Source organism: Mustela putorius, unplaced genomic scaffold (genome assembly GCF_011764305.1).
Source record: "Mustela putorius furo isolate JIRA1106 unplaced genomic scaffold, ASM1176430v1.1 tig00003949_pilon_pilon_pilon, whole genome shotgun sequence".
Lineage (NCBI taxonomy): Eukaryota > Metazoa > Chordata > Mammalia > Carnivora > Mustelidae > Mustela > Mustela putorius.
The window spans coordinates 6,716,517-6,737,129 of record NW_025422093.1 but is presented as its reverse complement, the minus strand read 5'-3'; the positions used below and the strand labels follow the sequence as shown (position 1 = coordinate 6,737,129).

General features: G+C 41.6%; 1 protein-coding gene and 1 pseudogene across 1 annotated transcript in view; both read right to left on the bottom strand.

Annotated features, from left to right (window-relative positions):
• The window catches only part of ANK3 (ankyrin 3), a 671,415-nt gene extending 657,059 nt beyond the window's left edge, over positions 1 to 14,356 (bottom strand). The window contains exon 1 of the mRNA XM_045069902.1: positions 13,989 to 14,356. Within this exon, the coding sequence (XP_044925837.1) occupies positions 13,989 to 14,045 (57 nt within the window). The 5' untranslated portion in view covers positions 14,046 to 14,356. The remainder of the gene's footprint in view (positions 1 to 13,988) is intronic.
• LOC101684857 lies at positions 410 to 4,766 on the bottom strand (annotated as a pseudogene).
• Positions 14,357 to 20,613: the final 6,257 nt, after the last annotated feature.

Below are 20,613 nucleotides of genomic sequence, written 5' to 3'. Positions count from 1 at the left end.
AATAATGCACATCCTTCCAGTTTATTATGTATAGCTCTAACTTAATGTTAAATTACCTTAATCATATCCCATATAATAGAGGAACCATAATCCGTGCAACGCGTCCCATTAGGGTTTAAAATTTGTTTGTTTCCAGTATTGTTGCTTGACAAATATAATTGGAATAAATATCCCTGTATATATGACCTCACATACTTTGTTGTTGATTTTTGAGGTTTTTGAGGTTTTAGCTTCCATAGCGGAAGTTCCTAAATTGGGTTGCTAAACCAAAGGGTAAGCACGTTTTATTTATTTTTTTAAAATATCTTATTTATTCATGAGAGACAGAGAGAAAGCATAAGCACACAGAGGCAGAGGGAGAAGCAGGCTCCCCGAGGAGCAGGGAGCCCTATGCAGGGCTCCATCCCAGCACCCTGGGGTTCTGACCTGAGCTGAGCTGAAGGCAGACGCTTGACCTTATGTGAGCCACCTGGTGCCCTAAGCATGTTTTATTTTAGCAGATAAATAGTATACCTAAACTCCTCTCATCCTCCCCACAAAAAGCTGTACAACAGACACTCAAATCAGCAGCACTCAGAAGGGCCCATATCCTCAACACCCTAAAGAGGACTTTTTTTGGCCCATCTAGTAGGTAAAGTGCAATCAAACAGGAAGTAGTCCTTCTAATCTCTTAAGGCTTGTGAATTTAACATTTTTTCATATGTCTATTGGCCAGCTGCTTTTCTTTTCTTTTCTTTTTTTTTTTTTTTTTTAAGGGTCGGGAGAGAGAGAGAGAAGAGAAGCAGAAAGAATCTTTTTTTTTTTTTGCCTTTTGCTTATTTTTTATTACTCAAAAAAGCTTCATTTTTTTATTTAGCTTCCTGACTCTGTGGATGTGCCTTCAACATTTTCACAACAATTTTCTGCTCCTCAGTAAGAAAAGCACACTTGATCCTGTCAAGAACACACAAGGAACCACCGTAGGTCCTGCTGAGGTGTTTTCTCGTTTTCAGACAACCTCATAAGGACTTGAGTTCTCCCAGCACAAACTCCTCTTCAAAGTAGGTCTAGACACACACCACATGCAGATTTTGGTGTTTTCCCAACCTCTTTGGTATAAAGGTAAATGATCCTATTACCAGGGGCTCAAGACAGCCTATTTTTATTAGAAGCTATATTATAGGACAGCCTGCTGCGGAATGTCAAACGCCAGACCACTGTGAACGCCTATGGACACAGTCCCCAGAAGCTGCAGAGAGAGAAAATCAGGTGTGGGACTTGATCTCATGACATGAGCCAACATCACAGATTTCAGCTGCTACCTCTCATAAGCAAGAAAGAAAGTTTATTAGCTTTATTTTATCATCAGCTAATTCTATCTATTTTTAAAAATCACTTTTAGAGGCACCTGGGTGGCTCCGTCGTTAAGTGTCTGCCTTCAGCTCAGGTCATGGTCCCAGGATCCTGGGATTGATCCCCACATCAGGCTTCCTGCCCTGTGGGAGGCCTGCTTCTCCCTCTCCCACTCCCCGTGCTTGTGTTCCCTCTCTCACTGTCTGTCTCTCTGTCAAATAAATAAATAAAATCTTTGTTTAAAAAAATCACTTTTAAAAAGGGGGTGCATATGTGTGGGGCAGAACTGAGAGTGTTTGTACCTCATTACATGAGAAGGGGAGAAAGGTCTCATTAATGACTCAGATTTCTAACTTAAGCAACGATTACAAACAAATAAAAGGCTTCTTCAGGAATCCCTGTACATTAGGCATTTACTCAGCCCTCCAGAGTCTTCATCAGTGTCTGGGCAAACCTACAGCTTAGAATTAGGCGCTAGGAGGTTCTGCAAAACAGCATGGACTAATTTTTTTTTAAGATTTTATTTATTTATTTGACACAGAGAGAGAGATCACAAGTAGGCAGAGAAGCAGGCAGAGAGAGAGGAGGAAGCAGGCTCCCTGCCAAGCAGAGAGCCCCATGCGGAGCTCGATCCCCCAGGACCCTAGAATCACGACCTGAGCCAAAGGCAGAGGCTTTAACCCAATGAGCCACCCAGGCACCTCCAGTATGTACTAATTTTGATGGAGAGCCTCACCACAGTCTGGATTTCAGAACATGGAGACTGTTTAAGCAAGAAAAATCTTACCAGTTAAGAGGACATTCTGTAGAAGTGACGTGATCTGACCAAGCACATCTACACTGAATAATAGACTAAAACCAAATTTCCCAACATAGAGGGCAATTCATTACACTGACTCTTCAAACACCTGGAGAATTTCAGGCTGGTAAGTACCACATACTGAGGGACTCAACGAGACTTCAGTAGATCTCCACACCAATCGAAGCCATGGCATTTCATACTCAGTACCAGCTTTGCAATCTAACCAAAATTTGTAAAATGCAGCATGGAGTGCCAAGATTTTAATTATTCTGTATATACCTGTTCTGTGGGACCAGCAAACTAAAATAGCAGCTTCCAGTCACACCTAATGCTTTAATTAAAAATTGCCAAAATCGGGGCGATTGGGTAGCTCAGTCCTTAAGTGGCTGTCTTTGGCTCAGGTCATGATCCTGGGGTCCTGGGATGGAGCCCGGCAACATGCTCCCTGCTCACGGGAAGCCTGCTCCCTCTCCCACTCCCCCTGCTTGTGTTCCCTCTCTCGCTGAGTCTTTCTCTGTCAAATAAATAAATAAAATCTTAAAAAAAAGAAAAAAGAAAAAAATGTTGCCAACATCTCAGAGATGCTAAAAATCTCAAATTTCTTAAGAGATCATCTTTAAAGTACCAAACCATCACTGAGATATTATTTGCTATAAGTTATCATATTTGCCAGGATGCTAAGTTTGTTCAATGGCAAGCTATCATAATGAAAAGCAACACATTGAAAAAAGCTAATAGGTTAGGGAAAAAATATATATATATGTTCACATAGCACTAAGCAATTTGAATTAAATAAATTACCTAATCATATAATTTGATCCTTACAACTCCAAGGTGGATAAAGTAGGCGTTATCATTAACCCCATTTTGTAGATGACAAAACTAAATTGCAAGACAGCTCAAAATCACACTTACAAATCTCATTTTCACGTATCCTGTCACTGAGCTTGTTTCCCTCCTACTGATTACCAATGCTTCCCCTTTCTTACTCTTTTATTTAAGTTGCTGAGAAAGACAAAACAGCATTAAAATCAATTCTTGGTTGTCAACATTTTATTACACGGTACTGTAGACAAAACTCTTACACAAGAACTAGGCCTTCCTCTGCATATTCCTGGTAAACCTGAAACTCTCGTCTGCACACCACTCACAAACATATGGACACTGGGAGCACCAAGGATGTAATCAATTTCTCTCCAGCTTCTATACCTATCATTAAAATAATTGGGTGTCCTTCTTGTCTTAGCAGAGTTTGCCTACTGAATACCAGCAACACCTTCACAGTAGTGATAGATCAACACTTTGAAAGGCTGATCATTTTGAGCTGAATTTGAAACAATAATGACTTCTTTAAATAGTAAGGATAGTTGTTAGAAAACCCTACGACATGTGCAAGACATAAGACTAGCCATTTTATATAACTCTCTTTCAGAAATATCACCAATAGTGAATAGAGAGGGGAGGTAAACTAAAAAGCAACCTATTCAAAATGATGATCAAAGCAGAGGTCAACATGATACACAGCCAAGAGCCTCAGATGGGCTCTAGAAGCCGGAGAAAGTAAAGAAAAGGATTCCACCCTGGAGCCTCCAGAAGGAATGAAAGCTTACCAACTCATTTTGGGCTTCTGAACTCCAGAACTGCAATGGAATAAATCTGCACTATATTAAGCCATCCCACCCCACCAGAAAAGAGATCTACCATACTTCAAATTTAACCTGGAAGACAAATATGACAATAGGAGATATGTCTATAAAAAATAAAAAATAAATCACATGTCAATCCTTTGGAAAAAACAAACAGGTAGATAATCCATAAAGAATGAGAAGGCCAGCTTATCATTTTAGAATTAAACATTTAGTAGATAATATTCTAATTTTGTAAAAACTGTACCATATGATACATCAGTCTCTACTATCCAAAATACAAAATTTAAAAAGAACTTAATTTTTAAATTATACCAAGTGTACCACATTATAAATTTTATTACAGAAAAAAAAATTGCTCTCTGTGAGAAACTTTACTTGAAACTTCAGAAACCAATCCAAATTTTATTTCATTTGGAATACCCATCGGCATCCAGTAGCATGACAGCAGGGCCTCTCTGGCCAAGCCTAGTGGTAACAGACAGAGATCACAGAAAAGGTATTCAAATTCTATCAAATACTGTTTTCTTCTGTTTTTAACTTCACCATACAGCAGGTCGAGTGAGCCACCCTTAACAGTTCATAGCACATTATCATTTCTCTTAATTTAGATCGGTTCCTTTTTCTCTCCATAGCCTAACCCCATGAGCTGGGTCCTACAGGCAGTCATTCTAATGCACTTAATAAGCATTTTATGTAAGTGTTCTTGCAAGATGTGTACTGTGCAATGCTTATGAATATTTAATTCATATGAACAATATACCTCTCACTCTTGCATTTTTCACCAAGCACTCTTCTTAGAATCCTTTCAGGTTGCTTTTATCTAATCTGTTGGCTCTAATGGCTGCAGACAACCCCATGCTGTGCATCCAGGGCTCTCCCTCTCCCTTTCCCAGCGGTCTCCCAGTTACCTCCCATTTCCCACCACCACCAGTCACCCAACGAAAAACCTGAGTCGTGTTCTCTGGGGGACCTACCGGACACATGCCAGTGCCCACCTGTAGTAATGAAATGGTTGAGAGTAAGCAGCTAATTGGCTAAGAAATGCCAGATGCTTTCCCAAACAGCTGCCCCAGTCTCAGCTGCCACCAGCAACATGCAAGGCTTCCCTATCTATTGCCCCCTCCCCTCATTTGCTCTGCTACTAGGAGCAAGTCCTCCTCCGAACCTTCCCTTTCTTTTCCCTAAAATGACACTATTTATTCCCACTGCCTACCCTGGTTGTTGAGAAACAAATTTAAAGAAAGAACATGAAAGTCCTTTAAAAAGATAAACAGCAGTTTACAATGTCAGCAATTACTGTTGTGATTTTTGTTTTTATGACTATTTCTAATTAGCGTGCTCCCCAATGCCCTTCCCCATCCTGCCAAATAGGAGGTGATAAGTAAAAAAAACTTGAAGCTTGGGAAATGAAGCTTTCTCCTAGATACCTAAATATTCAGGGAGACTAAAACAGTATGCAGAAAATGCTTTTTCGTCTTTATTTATTCATCTATGCATTCATTTGATTCAACATTTTACTAAGGACTATGTACCTAGCACTCCACTAGTACTAAAATACAAAAATTTATACAGCAAATATGCATGTCATACATGAGCAAATTTTCCATCTTTAAGGCATAGATTTCTGTACATAAATTTTTACCTCTAGATAGGAATACTTCAAAGACGGTAGCTTCTGATATCACAGGATAACACTTCCTACTTATTGAGCACCTACTGTATCAATATCTCACGTATATTCCCCCAACAACTGAGAATAATCCTGCCAGGTAGATGTTACTGCTCTAGCTCTTCATATAAGGAAACGGACACAGTTAAGTGATTTGCCCAAAAGAGCAATTAAATGGAAGAGCCAGAAAACCTCAGCATGTTACTCCAACATCCTTTTTCCTCTCCACCTTATTTCCTCCTCCTAAAAATATGTTCAAAAATATTCTTAGTAGAGAGTAGACTACTAAAGCTGTTATAAGGATATGAACAAAATACCACAGAAATTACAAATACAAAATTATAAACATGCAGACACAGTTCAACAATAAACACTACCATTTATTTTAAAATTATTAAATTTAATTTAATAATTTAATTTTATTTATTTATATTTATTTTAATAATTATTAAATAAATTTTAATAAAGTGTGCTGTGGGCACTACTTATAATCCTTATTAAAAACATTGCAAAAGAGGTATCTCCATCTCTTTCAAAGGTGTAGAAACTGAAATTTGGCTTACCAAGGTCATGCAATTGCTAGTAAGTAAAACTGAGACTAAAACACAGGTCTTTTTTAACTCCAAAACCATGTTGTATTGTTGGTTTTTTTTTACCATAAGTGAGCACTTCTTGGAGGGTAATAGAAGTGTTCTAAAATTGGATCGTGGCAATGATTTTCTGACTCTGTAAACATATTAAAAGTTATTGAATTGTATACATTTAGTGAGTGAATTTTATGTATATAAATTATATCTCAATGAAGTTATTAAACTTATGGTTTTCTCTTTGTAACTATGCTTTCTTTTATGAGCTTATAAAGTTTTACTTCACATCAATTTTTTTCTCAGTATGCACCTAGTTAAAATCATATTTTCAAAAATTCTTGTATTAAACACGTCAAACAAACAGTTTCTGTGTACTCTCCCCTTCTCTCCCCTTCTGATCTGAGATCCATCCTTCCCTAGGATGTGAAGTAAGACACGAGTGGTTTCTTGTTCAGTCAATTATATACCACCTTTTGACTCTACAGTCTTATTCTTAGGTATTTAACCTCATTCACACATATACAAAAAGGGTGGAGGGAGATATACATGTGTCAACAAAGAGATACATACAAAAATGTTTACAGCACCTTTATGCGTACTAGCCAAAAGCTGAAAACAATGCAAACATCTGATGAACAGATGAACAATTTGTGGTACATTCTATTCAATGCAATACTACTCAGCAATAAAAAAGGAATAATCTACTAATAGCCACAACAGCAAGGATATCAAAAACCATTCCACTAAGGGAAAGAGACCAGGTACGAAAGAAAACAAAATGAATCCACGGTGAAGGAAATCAGAGCAGCATTTGCCTGGAGGATGGGAGTGAGTCTAACTGGGAAAGTTAGACACTAAATGGGAAAGTTGGACACTTCACTGTACACTTAAATATAGTGAATTTTAGATCTCAAATTATATCTCAATAAATGCAATAAATAAACATGCATGTACACCAACACATACACAAGAGGAAGAAAAATCTATTGGGCTGAACTTGACTTCCAAAGACACAAAGTCTTCAAAATCCTGTTTCACCATTCTAACATCTAATAATCCAGTTACAGACCTCAGTTCTCTCTTCTAACTCAGATATCTGAGGATCCACTTGGTAATTACTTTGTTCTCAGTGGGAAACAGAGAGCTGATCAACCAACCTCAGTACAAGAGCCCTTTATTTACTTACAAATTCTATGACACCCTAGAGAATAAAAACTAGTTCTCATTCACCCATGTGTCCGTATGTGTGCCTGGGCCAAATACATTACAGATAAACAAACCATTGATTCAACCCAAAAAATGCAGTACACTTCACTGCATGTAAATGGTGGGCTGCAACCAGCCAATACTAGCTTCAACACACGTCTTCCCACCTCCATGTTCACTTCCCACTAGCAGCTTTTTTTTTTTTTTTAAGATTTTATTTATTTATCTGACAGACAGAGACCACAACTAGGCAGAGAGGCAGGCAGGGAGAGAGAGAGGAAGGGAAGCAGGCTCCCTGCTGAGCAGAGAGCCCAGCTCGGGGCTCGATCCCAAGACCCTGAGACCAAGACCTGAGCGGAGGGCAGAGGCTTAACCCACTGAGCCACCCAGGTACCCCCCAACTAGCAGCTTTAAACCAGCCCTGATGGAAGTACTCGGTGCTATTGTAAGTAACATATACTTGGTCTTTGACCCTGTTTCTGGTGTGAAGCTCCTAAAAACTCTTAGAATTTCCTAAGTGATAAGAGAAGGAAAGGTGTCTTGTTATGTTAATGAGGTGACTCGCAGAAAGCTCCTAAAGCTGGGGATGGGCAGGCAGTGGAGTCAACTGTGGGATTAGAGGGTTGGAATGCTCCACCCCACCCCCCACACGCCAGACCCCTCCCCAGCCTCCAGGGAGGAGAAAGGTACTGGAAGCAGAATCACTTAACCACCCTCGAATGACTTAATCAATCATGCCTGTGTAATAATGAGGCCTCCTTTCAAACCAAAAAGAGAAAGGTTCCAGATTGGTGAACACATAGAGCTGTGGCAAGAATGGCACCCAAAGAGACCCTGGAAGCTCTGAGCCCTCTCCCTAACATTTGAAGAACTATTTTAACGTCAGGAATGCCAAAATGTGAGGGGGGAAATGCTCTGTGAAGTAAAGAAATGTATCACTTGACTACTAATTATCTATACCTCTCTCCCAGAGCTCAATTTTTTTTTTTTTTAATCATAGGCTAATTGATCTGGAATGAACCTTAGAAACTGTTTATATTCCCACTCTCTCTTTCCAGGAGAGAAAGCAAAGCCCAAGAGGTGGTAATATTCTGCGGTTACAACAAGAGTATGGGGACCAGAGTGGGGACTTCAGTCATGGCCTCCTGATTTCATCATCATCATGGCCTGCTCACTGCTGGAGCAGACAGGGGTTCCAATCCAGTTGCAGCCCTTACCCAACTACAACATACATAGCCTTCCTGAAAAGCCATGAGAGCTCAGTTTCTTTGTGTATAAAATGGGGTGACGTAATAATTTCTACCCTATGGTTCATTTGGAAGTAGACAGTTCCATTATGAGAGGCACAAGAAATCATGGCGGTTATTATTAAAGATGGATATATCTTCTCTGTCCCACTAGACTATGAACTTTTTTTCAAGTAGGCTCCTTCCCCAACATGGAGCCCCACCAGGGGCTTGAACTCACAGTCCTGAGATCAAGACCTGAGCTCAGATCAAGAGTCAGACACTTAACTGACTGAGCCACCCAGATGCCCGGATTATGAACTTTTTTATGTATAAGGATATTTATTTGCAGCATTGGCTATAGAGCTCAAAACACTGGAAGCAAGGTAAATGTTTATTAATAGGGAAAACAGGAAATAAATTATGGTTTCCCCACACTGTGAATATTAGGCAGCCATTAACAAAAATAAATTAGAGCACCTTTCCAGACAGTTTTCTGTGCCTTTTCACGTGTTTCCATCCTGAGGCATTCTTCAGTGGAGAAACAAGGAAGTATAAGAAGTCTCTACGTTCCTGATGCACCTCTCCTAAAATTCTTAGGTGCTTTTGTCTACATTTTCTCTTCTTGTTTATACACTAAAGCCCAAACTAAATTGAGGCACATGATTAAGTGAAAATCTAGGCATGGGAAACTGCTACCGGCTCTGTGTGAGTCTTATACTATGTAAACGATAGGTAACTTGGATTATGAACTTCTTGAGAGTAAAAACCAAGACTGTGGTGCCTTTTCTGGATAGGAGCTCAAAAGTACTGTTCAAACGGTTAAAGCTGCTCCTAAATTTGAATGCCAAATCCTTTTCATTTTCATCATTCATTTGATCATATATTCAGCAAGCATTAATTGAACGCCAACTGCATGCCAAGCCCTGTGTTCGAAGCTCACGAGCAAAGCTGCACTCACAGAACTTTTGGCCAGGCTCCACAGAAAGTGTCATTTCATGAACAAGGGGGAAGACAGTAGCCCCACACTTGTATGGCAGACTCTTGGCATCAAGCCTTAACGTTACCCAGAGGAGCTGCACAGAACAGAAATGCAGTTCCACGCTAGAGGGACAAAATACCTACTAATGAATGACCGCATTATCTTGAAAACACTTTGGTAGCATCCTTTCCAATTTGGCAACATGCAGTTCTTTATGCCACAATGGCATTTAAATTAACTTCCATTCTGCAGCTTTCCTCTACAAAGGCACATCCAAATATTCATGTCCTACCCAGAAAGCAAAATCAATGTTAGGTGCAATTTTTCAATATTCCCCATTCCTTGGTAATTTCTGAAAATGACAATAACTAAGCATCATCTGATGAAATACCAAATGATTTCTCTCATCTTAAAACTCCAAGTCCAAATATTAGTGCACTTCATCTCCCGTCCTCTAATACATTACAAAGTACTAAAGACAGTTTATTAAAAAATAATAATAATAATAATACCATCTACTCAGATCTGAAATCATGTAACTTTCCTGTGACTGCTTTCTGCAAGCCTAACATAAGATACTTGCTAATTATTCCACACAGGACCTTCCCAAGAGAGGAAATTCAGGAGTGATTTCCATAAAATGTCAAAGAATTGACTCAATCTTAGTGTCATTGATCTCATTCCAGTCAAACAGGAACCTGATTGGTTCCTGGACAAATCATTGTCCTTTTGAATATAAGTTTATATTCAAGATATAGTTTGCCTTTTCACACACTCTGAGACAAGTGTCCAGGAGCACTTCAACCATGACTAAAGATTTTGAAGATGTTACCATAACCATTTAGGGTCTGGTCAGAACAAATACTCAAAGCCTGCACTTACCTTTGACAGAACTTGAAAGTTCTTGAAAGTTATAACAAACCACAGTAAGGCTTCTAGTACTTAAAAAATACATCTAATACATAAAAATAATAATTAAAATTTATATTAAAAAATACAGATTTGGGGGTGCCTGGATGGCTCAGTGGGTTAAGCCTCTGTCTTCGGCTCAGGTCATGATCTCAGGGTCCTGGGATCTGAGTCCCACATCGGGCTCTCTGCTCATTAGGGAGCCTGCTTCTCCCTCTCTCTACATGCCTCTCTGCCTGCTTGTGATCTTTCTCTCTCTCTCTCTGTCAAATAAATAAATAAAATCTTTAAAAAAAAATAAAAATAAAAATAAAGATTTTAAAATGTCTCGAAGAAAGTAGATAATACCTAATTAACCTTAAAAATTATATCATGGAGGGGCACCTGGGTACTTCAGTCAGTTAAGCACCTGCCTTCGGTTAAGGTCATGATCTCAGGGTCCTAGAATTGAGCCCAGCATTAGGCTCCCTGCTCAGCTGGAGTCTGCTTCTTCCTCTCCCTACCCCCGCTCATTCTCCCTCTCACTCGCTGTCTCTCAAATAAATAATAAAATCTTTTAAAAAATTATATCACAGAAGGTAATGTTAAAATTTAAGCTGTTTTCACAAATTAAATTGTTAACAAAGGATGGATGAAAAATCAAAATTAAATGGCCCTATTCCAGGTACTTTTATTGTTCCAGCACTAACCCAACATCTTATGGGCCTTCACATTGTGAGATCTAAGAGTAGAGTTAGGTGATCAACAGTCCAGTCAATACATACAGGGAAAGGTTACTTCAGATCTGATTAGATCATTAGTAACCTTGATCTTCTCAGAAGGGTAAACTTTGGTAAGTTTGGAGACATTGCAGCAAGGTTACACATTTCAATTAGAATTTGTTAACTCATAAACGTTCTTGTATAAAAGTATTAGTTAACTGATCTAATCAATTTCAAGTATTTGGTTTATTCGAAAATGTAAAAACGCCACTTACATAGACTAGAATTTCACATGACCTCCAATTGGAATTATGTCGATATCCTATAATTACGGTAACATATTCTACAAAAATATACAAACATTTTATGCATAAAAAAATGGGTAACTTTGAAACAAATAATAATTGGAAATCATCCTACAAACAACCACTGAGAGTCCAGAACAATTATATTCTTTTCAATTACCAAAATATTATTCTAGAATTAGGCAGACTCACTTGCTCCATTAACACTGTAAAAGGGAAATAAATTTTTTTTGAAATATTGAATAAAGGAAAACCACAGTCCTAATGTAACCACCACCACAAAAATGCAAACAAATTCAGAATCCACAGTGTTTCCTTGGATTCCAAAACACACCACTGGTCTTTATATTGTCTGAAGGACATTGAGCCACATTCTCTACTATGGAGCCTAACACATAGCTGTGCAGGTTATGAAACAGATATTTATTTATGCTTTAACAAAAAGAACACTGAGAACCATCATAAATGGTTTGCCATAAATAAACATTCTTTAACCACAGCCCAGATTCACAGCTCACTTACTTATCCTCCACTGATTTGAGAACTAAGAAATCAGTCCTGGAGATATTAGTAGATGTGTTGAAGATACTCAATAGATCGTTTTATTTTAGTTTTTGTTTCAGAGCTGTGATTTTCATTTTACATTCACTTTCAATATTGAAAATCTGCTTCCTTAAAGATGCATCCAACTGAGCCCAGGTCAGCAGATTACAAGGAAGCCAGAACTGCTAAGGCAGCAATCCATGTCAACTCTGAGACTGCCTCCCTCCAGTTTTCCTACTATAATAGCCTACCTACAGTAGTGTACCCTCCTTGAATAAACTTGGGTTATAAACCTAGGGTGACTCCCAGCCATGCTTTTAATAGAAAGTGGTCTCTTGGGCCACCTGGGTGGCTCAGTTGTTAGTGTCTCCCTTCAGCTCAGGTCATGATCCCAGTGGGATCAAGGCCTGCATCAGGCTCCTTGCTGGGCTGAAAGCCTGCCTGCTTCTCCCTCTCCCACTTCCCCTGCTTGTGTTCCCTCTCTCACTGGGTCTCTCTCAAATAAATAAATAAAATCTTAAAAAAAAAAAAAAATAGAAAAGAAAGTGGTCTCTTCCAAAATTAGACAGGCCACATTTATTCTAAAACAAGCAAAATGAAAATTCAGAATCAAGGTAGTGATAAAAACCACCAATTCACTTTGCCAAGCAAAACTGAAGAGTCTTCTTCTGAGGACTTCTCCTTGACTCCCTGAGGATTTTGACAACTCAAGACATAAAGGCTTAAAGATTTGTATGTTTCAAGCACAATTCTACCTAACTTGAAACCAAGTAGATCATTGCTTTCAAGGCTACTCCAACATACCTGATTTTTTTAAAGTTGTTTCCTTATTTTCCAAAAATAGATCATGCAAGCTTATGATTTTTTTAAAAGGCCGGGGGGGGGGGGGGGGGGGGGGGGGGCTGCCTAGGTGGCTCAGTCTGTCTTCAGCTCAGGTTATGATCCCAGGGTCATGGAATCCAGTCCCACATCAGGGTTCTGCTTCTCCCTCTCCCTCTGCCTGCTGCTCCCCACCCCCCTACTTGTGCTGGCTCTCTGTCAAATAAATAAATAAAATCTTTAAGATAAAAACAAAAATTTAAAAAGTCCCAAGAAGAACGGGAAAGTAAGTCTCCCTTCCACCCGTCCTCACTCCAGGACCCTCCCCAAGGACAACTTGCTATTTCTTGAAGCCCCTTCCGTAGACATTCTATGAACGTGCAAACCTAATCAAGTATTTTAACCAATTATCCTCCATTCTACACCCAGTGGCAGCCGCAAAACTGCCGCTGAACGCCTCTGGGCGTAAAGGTGGCCATCTGCTCCAGGGTGTGGTGTGGAAGAGACTTATCTTGAAACTGTGGTTTCGCACATCACGCACCCGGTTTTTACTTCGTGTGTGTTTCCCTTGCACTCCTGGCTCTCAAAGAGGGCAAGAGGTAAAAACACCACAAGCCACTCCCCAGGTACAGCCACTATATCCCTACTGGTTGCCTTTTACCTATGCCCCAATCTTTACGTATATTTTGCATTCTGACCCGATTAAATCAAGTATCTCGACTCACCCCCCTCCCCCCACCCTTATTCTGAAGGTAACTTTCAGCACCAGGTGATTTCCTCCCCGCCAAACCTGCAGCCTACTTCGGTCGTGTCCTTAGGAAGGGTTCAGCCTGGCACGGAGTTGGCGGCGCGAGCCAAGAACACAGAAGCCCAAAGACGGGAAGCACGAAAAGGTGAGGGCGTCCCGAGCCCGGGGCCGCGCGTTTCTTAGAGACAAATGTTTCGAAGCAGAAGCCCCAGATCCTTGGGCCCTCTTTGCTCCTTCTTCGGGATGCTCGCGCGCTGGGGCAGAACACCAGCTCACGCCTCTGCCCCGGGCCGCAACTCCGGTCCCGCGCAGCCGGACCCCCGCGACCCGCAGCCATCGGGTCCCCCACCGCTCGCCTTGCCGGCGCCACCCGGCACCCCCAGGAAGGCAGACGTCCGGGCAGCCCCCTGCGCCGCACGGCTCCCGGGACCCCCACCCCCCCAGCCCCCGGCTGCCCGCCCGCCCCCGCCGCGAGGGAAGCCACAGGTAGGGGGGCGGGGCGGCGCTCACCTGCGCAGAAGGGGTGCTCTCGGCGCCCGCCAGAGAGGAGGAGGTGGAGGAGGCCATGTTGTCGAGCTGCGCCGGCCGCTCCTTCCAGGAACTCCACTGTCCCCTCCCCGCCCCGAGCCTCCTGCCCCCCACTGTGGGACTTCTGCGGGAAAAGTTCGGCGGCGGCTCAGCAACGCCAAGCACAGTCCCGCGGCGCCCGCCCCGCGGCTGTCTCCTCCCCCTGCTGTGTCCGCAGCGCCCGCCAGGTGCCCGCCCGGGGCCGGTGCGCGGGGGGCGGGCCTCGGCCCAGGTGGAGACGCGGCGGAGGGGCCGGCCGGCTCCCCGCGGGAAGCCCGCCCGGCGAGCATGCCCAGTCGGCGGGCGCTCGGGGGTCTGCGCAGCGGCGGGCGAGAGAGCGGGGGCGGAGGGCTGGGGGGGGGGGGGGCGGAGGTCTTACCTGGGCAGGAGGGAAGCAGAGGTAGCTCTAGGAAGGGCGGGAGGGCACGTCCTTGTTCCCGCGGGCTGCTGAATAGAGTTCCCTTAGCCACCTTCATGATGAGAACAAAATAAGAGTAATATTCTCTGATTATTTGATTAATTGAACTATTCAAGTGCAAGGGAATAAAATCATTGAGCAATGTTGCTTTTGCCTTATTATTATTAATCTATAGCATACAACCCATATAGAAGCAGTGTTTGCCAAGCAGATAGCTTCTAAACAAAGTCCATAGCCTCCCTTCCTCCCCACCGAGATGCCAGCAGCACGCAGATTGCCTCAGCTATGTGTCCAGTTAAAAAATAAAACTCCAGAGTCGTCCGGGATGTGAGGTAGGCACTGAGCCTGATCTAGCAAGGAAATAGGGGACAGGACCTCTGAGTGTCCTTGTTTCTAGGAGCGTAAAGGGCAAGGCTTTCGAAGCTTCTGTCCTGGACCAGGCTGAGGGATAGTTCGATTCCAGATGCTCCCCTCACAACACTTCTTGTTCGGATCTGGGTGTGAAGCAAGGCAACTACCATCCCTCACTAATGTCTTGCGAAAGGAGAGCCCCTCCTTGGTGTCAGGGGAGATGCGTTCAGTCTGCGCATCAACAGGGCCAGGGCACTAAAGGACTGCGGATCACATTGGCTAGAAAGTTATTCCCTTTTCAATTCTCTTTCAGTTCTTCTGACTACTACAAGGAGAAAGTATTCTGACCCTAAATTCTCTGTTTATCAAAGAGCGGGTCCCACGCTCAAAGCCCTAAGTAAGCACTGGTATCTAACCAGAATTTATAGCATTGTTAAATTTTCATTGTTTAGTTTCATTGTTTATTGTTACTTTCTATTTAGGGCAAGTGAAAGTGGTTTTCTGTTTAAGGTAGAGACCCACAGTTTCCTTTTTAAGCAAGTGTATGTAAGTTTTTTAAAAATACATAAAGTAATAATTCAGATGGGACTGAGATAAAGCAAAATTCCAGAGGTACGTGAGGAATCACTGAAATGCACAGCAGTGTTTTCATCAGCTAGTGACAGCTACACACAGGAGTAAGTCCTTCACCAGAAAGCAGTGTGTGAGCTCTACCTCTGATTTAACACCTAGCTCACTTCCTCCATAGCACACAGAAAGCTGAGATAGTATTTATTGGCACCAGCTCTGTGTTGGGCTCTGTGCTAAGCATCTTATTCATATTACCACATTTAGTCCTCCCAAAATCTTTGCAAAACGGGCAGTAGGATCTGGAAATTGAATCTTAGAAACGTTATTTTGGTCACAAACTAATAGAGCACCAAAGACTCCAAAGTTTGAGCATTCCTAACTTGACTTTTAAAAACCACTTCAGGGGTGCCTCAGTGGCTCAGTGGGTTAAGCCTCTGCCTTTGGCTCATGTCATGATCCCAGGGTCCTGGGATGGAGCCCTACATCAGGCTCCCTGCTCAATAGGGAGCCTGCTTCTCTCTCTCCCTCTGCTGCTCTGCTCAGTGGGGAGCCTGCTTCCTCCTCTCACTCTCTGCCTACTTGTGATCTCTGTCTGTCAAATAAATAAATAAAATCTTTAAAAATAAAATAAAATAAAAAATAAAAACCTCTTCAGAATTTAGCATGTCCACACATCCCCCGAAATTTTATATCAAATTCAAGATTTCACAGAGATACTCTAAAAATTTAAGAGCCACTGTTATCATTATTTACAAAACACTCCCATGTCTTGGATTATAATGTCCATGGCGGCAAATGCTCTGTCTTCTTGTATCTTTACTGTACACAGCTTAGTGCTTTATCTCCTCGGCCACTCGGGAATTAGTTGAGCCCAATCAGGCACACAGTTCAGTCTACCAGAACGGGGTGGGGGCGGCTTGGGAAGAGCTTCGCTTGGGTCAATCCTGCACACACATGGGTATTTTACTAGCCAGCTCCCTGGCACGCACAGCCATAAGAGCCATCTTAAACAAGTGGCAAGCAGCCAACCAGGTAGACAAAGAAGGAAGATACAAAAACCCGGCTGGAAGTTAGCACAAGAAGCAGTACCTGGGAGATGAGCCCAGAAAGTCGTGCTTTCCTATAGAGCTATTCCAGTCCAGTCTGCTTATCAGGCCGCCTGCTTCCGAGAAGCACTTGTGTTCAGGTAAAACATACTTCTCCTCCAGAGGCAGGCTGCAACACCCGTGAAAAAGCTAACTACAAGAAGTGACTGGAAGTCTGGCAGCACTTTCCTACCTTTAAAAACTAAAATTAAAACAAAAACTTTCCATACCGCGCATGACTGCCTCTAATTTTGGCCTTCTTCTCTCTGCCCCTCCTTTCACAGTCTTAAGAGGACAGTGGTCCCTTGCACACTCCTTCAGAGTTACTCTCTGCCCCTCCTCACTTACTGAAGCTGCTCTTTTCAAATCAAAGTTGACATCCTTTTGGCCATGGCCCTTGTGGAGCTTTCCAGACATTATCTTGGCTGATCTTTCTAGGGCACTTAGCATGGTCCAGAGTTTCCTTTCCTTCCCCTTAAGTATTTTCTAGTACTTCAGTCTTCCTTACTTTTCATACCAGGCACTGTCTATGATCTCAGCCACATGAAGGCTTCAGCTCTCACATAAAAACTCTCAAGTCCAACTAAGGTTATTTCCTTGAGCCCCAAACTCATACTTCGTCATGTCCAAAAGGGAATGCCAAGCAACACAGACCTGGAAGCCAGGACAGAAGGCTAAGATGTCCTGGAGGGGAGAAGGCTCTACACCTCCTCCCTCCCAGTCCAATCAGATACTGAGTCCTAATTCCTTATAATCACTCTAAATCATCTCCTCTTATCCATGCCCACCACATCCCTACCTTTACCCTCCCACCTGCTACAAGTTCTTGAGCAATTACTCCGTGCCAAACCAAGCCAACTTGCATTTTTCTCATCATCCCTCACTAGGTAACTACAGTCGCCTGAATTTTGTGTAGTGCGTCATCTCTGTCACCCAATATCATGATTTTTCTAAAACTTCAAATATCCTCACATGACTACACACTGTTAAAATCTTGCATGAGCTTTCTTTATGCTTCAGGGTAACGGTTACAGCTGCCTCCCCCTGATCTCAGCTGTTCTCCCTCAGCATCTCCATCCGCACGCCCTTCTCCATCTCTGTCGCAGGCACACCGTACAGCCGGCCAGCCTGAACTATTTGCAGTTCCCCACCCCCAAACACCAAGTCCATTGTCTTCCTACAGGCTGTCCCTACTGTCTAGAGAACCCCTACCCAATCCTCCAGTCCTTTGTCGCCTCCATTGTCTCTGTGGAATGAACTCCTATTCATCCAGCAAGACTCCATTCAGAAAATAAAACTTTAAGGAAGCCTTCTCTGACATCTTTTCAATTAAAATGTGGTTCAGGGTGGCCTAGCTGGCTAAATTGGTAGAGCCTATGACTCTTGATCTTGGTTGGAGTCATGTGTTTGAGTTCCACATTGGGCATAGAGATTATCTTAAAAAACAAAATAAAATAAAATAAAAATATTTTAAATGTTCATCACCCTCTCTTTATTCTTCTAAAACACCCTGCAGTGTGACTGTAATTATTTTGAAGAAAGGCCTACACTTTTCTGAATTCAGAAATCTTAAGCACGACAAAAATCAACCACCTATACCCAACTTATAGTCTTCATTCTGTTTAGTATGAATAGTCGCAGGTTTTAATTGTGAGGTACTACCCCAGACTCTTTTATGGGTGTTATGCGGTATATTGTATGTGCACCATATGAACATTCTAAAAATTCAGCATTGTGAAACACATCTGCCTTGAAAGGTTTTAGATAAGGTATATAGATCTGTGTAAGCACTGCTTTCCTTGTCTGCCTCCCCTTTTAATCAAAAGCTTCTTGAAGCATCCAACTGTGTGTTTTTCATGTCCAAATCTCCAGTATCTAACACAATGTCAGGCTCCACAGAAGTTTGCTGAATAAATCTAGGATATATTTATGAACTTGGACTGTATTTCATAGGATTGATTCCCAAGGTCGAAACCCGATACCCTTCTTTGCTTCCCGCGTGGCTTTCCCTCCTCTGGGCTACACTATACCTTGCATGCACATCAGATTTCTCCCTGTATAATCATTGTTTGCATAACTGTGTCTGCAGTGAGATGGATCCGGTTGAAAGTGAAGATGAGGAGGTATTAATCTCTGTATTTCTGTGTTCACAGTAACCAGCACAATATCACACGCTTTACATCCTGGCTCAATACGCTGTTGAATGATAAATGGTAGGGAAAAAAAATCAAAGGAGGAGAGAGGAAGAAGGAAAGATGAAAAAGAATTTGGAAGAAGTCTGGGTGAAGATGATTTAATCACTATTAAGAGAACTCTAAAGAATATTCTGACCAGTCACGTCACAGTATTTGTCATATTTGTGCATCAACTTTATTATTTAATATTTTTATTTACATCATTACTTTTTAATCTAACAAATCTATTTATTTATTTATTTTTAAGATTATTTATTTATTTATTTGACAGGCAGAGACTACAAGTAGGCAGAGAGGCAGGCAGAGAGAGAGAGAGAGGAGGAAGCAGGCTCCCTGCTGAGCAGATAGCCCGATGTGGGGCTCGATCCCAGGACCCTGGGATCATGACCTGAGCCGAAGTCCAAAGCTTTAACCCACTCAACCACCCAGGCGCCCCATAACAAATTTATTTTTAAAAGAAATATTACCTTACCGAATTAATGGAATATCACTTTCACTTGCACCCAACAGATATAATAAAAAAAAATATATTGTAGATTTGCTGATTTATTCTATATTCTGTCTGAGGCCCTCTCTCATCAATTAATAAAAAAATGTAACAAGGGTTAAGAGGACACAAACACTGTGGCACTATATGTCAACTTTCTCCTCAATGTTAATGGAAGGAGTGAAAAAGAACTGAAAAGGGACAATCTTATACAATTCGACATTATTTAATACTTTGTTCTTAAGCCACCTAAAGTTACCTCAAGAACCACCATTGTAAGGATGATATGAACTTTCTTATCCTCACTCTGCTTCCACATTTATATATTTCTCCACAACCTCAATTAGACACTCTGTTCCTTCCAGAGCAATTTCTACTGCGGTTTGATTCAAACTCACAATTGTGGTTAAGCAGTAGGAATTTCCCACCTGGGCATTAGCAAAAGAGAAAAGTTGATTTCTTACACGGTTTTACAAAATCTGCAATAAACAGGGAAATAAGAGGGGCACCTGGGTGGCTCAGTGGGTTAAGCCCCTGCCTTCGGCTCAGGTCATGATCCTAGGGTTCTGGAATCAAGCCCCAAATCAGGCTCTCTACTCAGCAGGGAGCCTGCTTCTCTCTCTCTTTCTCCACCTGCCTCTCTGCCTACTTGTGATCTCTCTCTGTCAAATAAATGAATAAAATCTTAAAAACAAACAAACAGGGAAATAAGAGTTACTACAGGAAACTATTGCCTGTGAGAAAAATTTTTTTAAGTTCGATTATGGTTAGTGAATATGTGTTTGTTTCCTAAGATTAGCAAGTAACAGAAAAACATTTCTCAAATAAAAAACATATTTGGTTACCGCTATCCATGGCGACTGTGACTGTGTATAAAAATATGTCCCTTAATTTGTAAATTTTATGAGAGAAAGTGGCTCACCAAGCACAAGGTTTAACCAAAATATTTTCCCTCTTGCGGTCTTTGGCCTCTCTCCCTATTTATGGTTTCAACAGTGTAGAAATTCATCCCCCTAATATACAATAAAGATGATGGGTTAGCCATATTTTTATCAAGGTCAACTGGAATGAGAAGGCAATGTTTATTTATTGAGTAAGTTTTGCAGTCCCATGTAAAATATGGTTAAATAACTTACTTTAGTGTCCACTTCCAGTACTTAATTCCTTAAATTTCTTTAACATTTGAAAGGAAATAGAAATTATTTGGGTATCCCCTATGGAATGAGAAATACTGTTTGACTCAACAAAGTATTTGAGATAAATAATTATTGATTTAAAAAACCCAATCACATGGATGCCTGGATGCCTCAAGTCAGTAAAGCATGCGACTCTTGATCTCAGGGTTGGGAGTTCAAGCCCCGGTTGGGTGTAGGGATTACTTAAAAATAAAATCTTGGGGCATCCGGGTGGCTCAGTTGGTTAAGCGACTGCCTTCGGCTCAGGTCATGATCCAGGGTCCTGG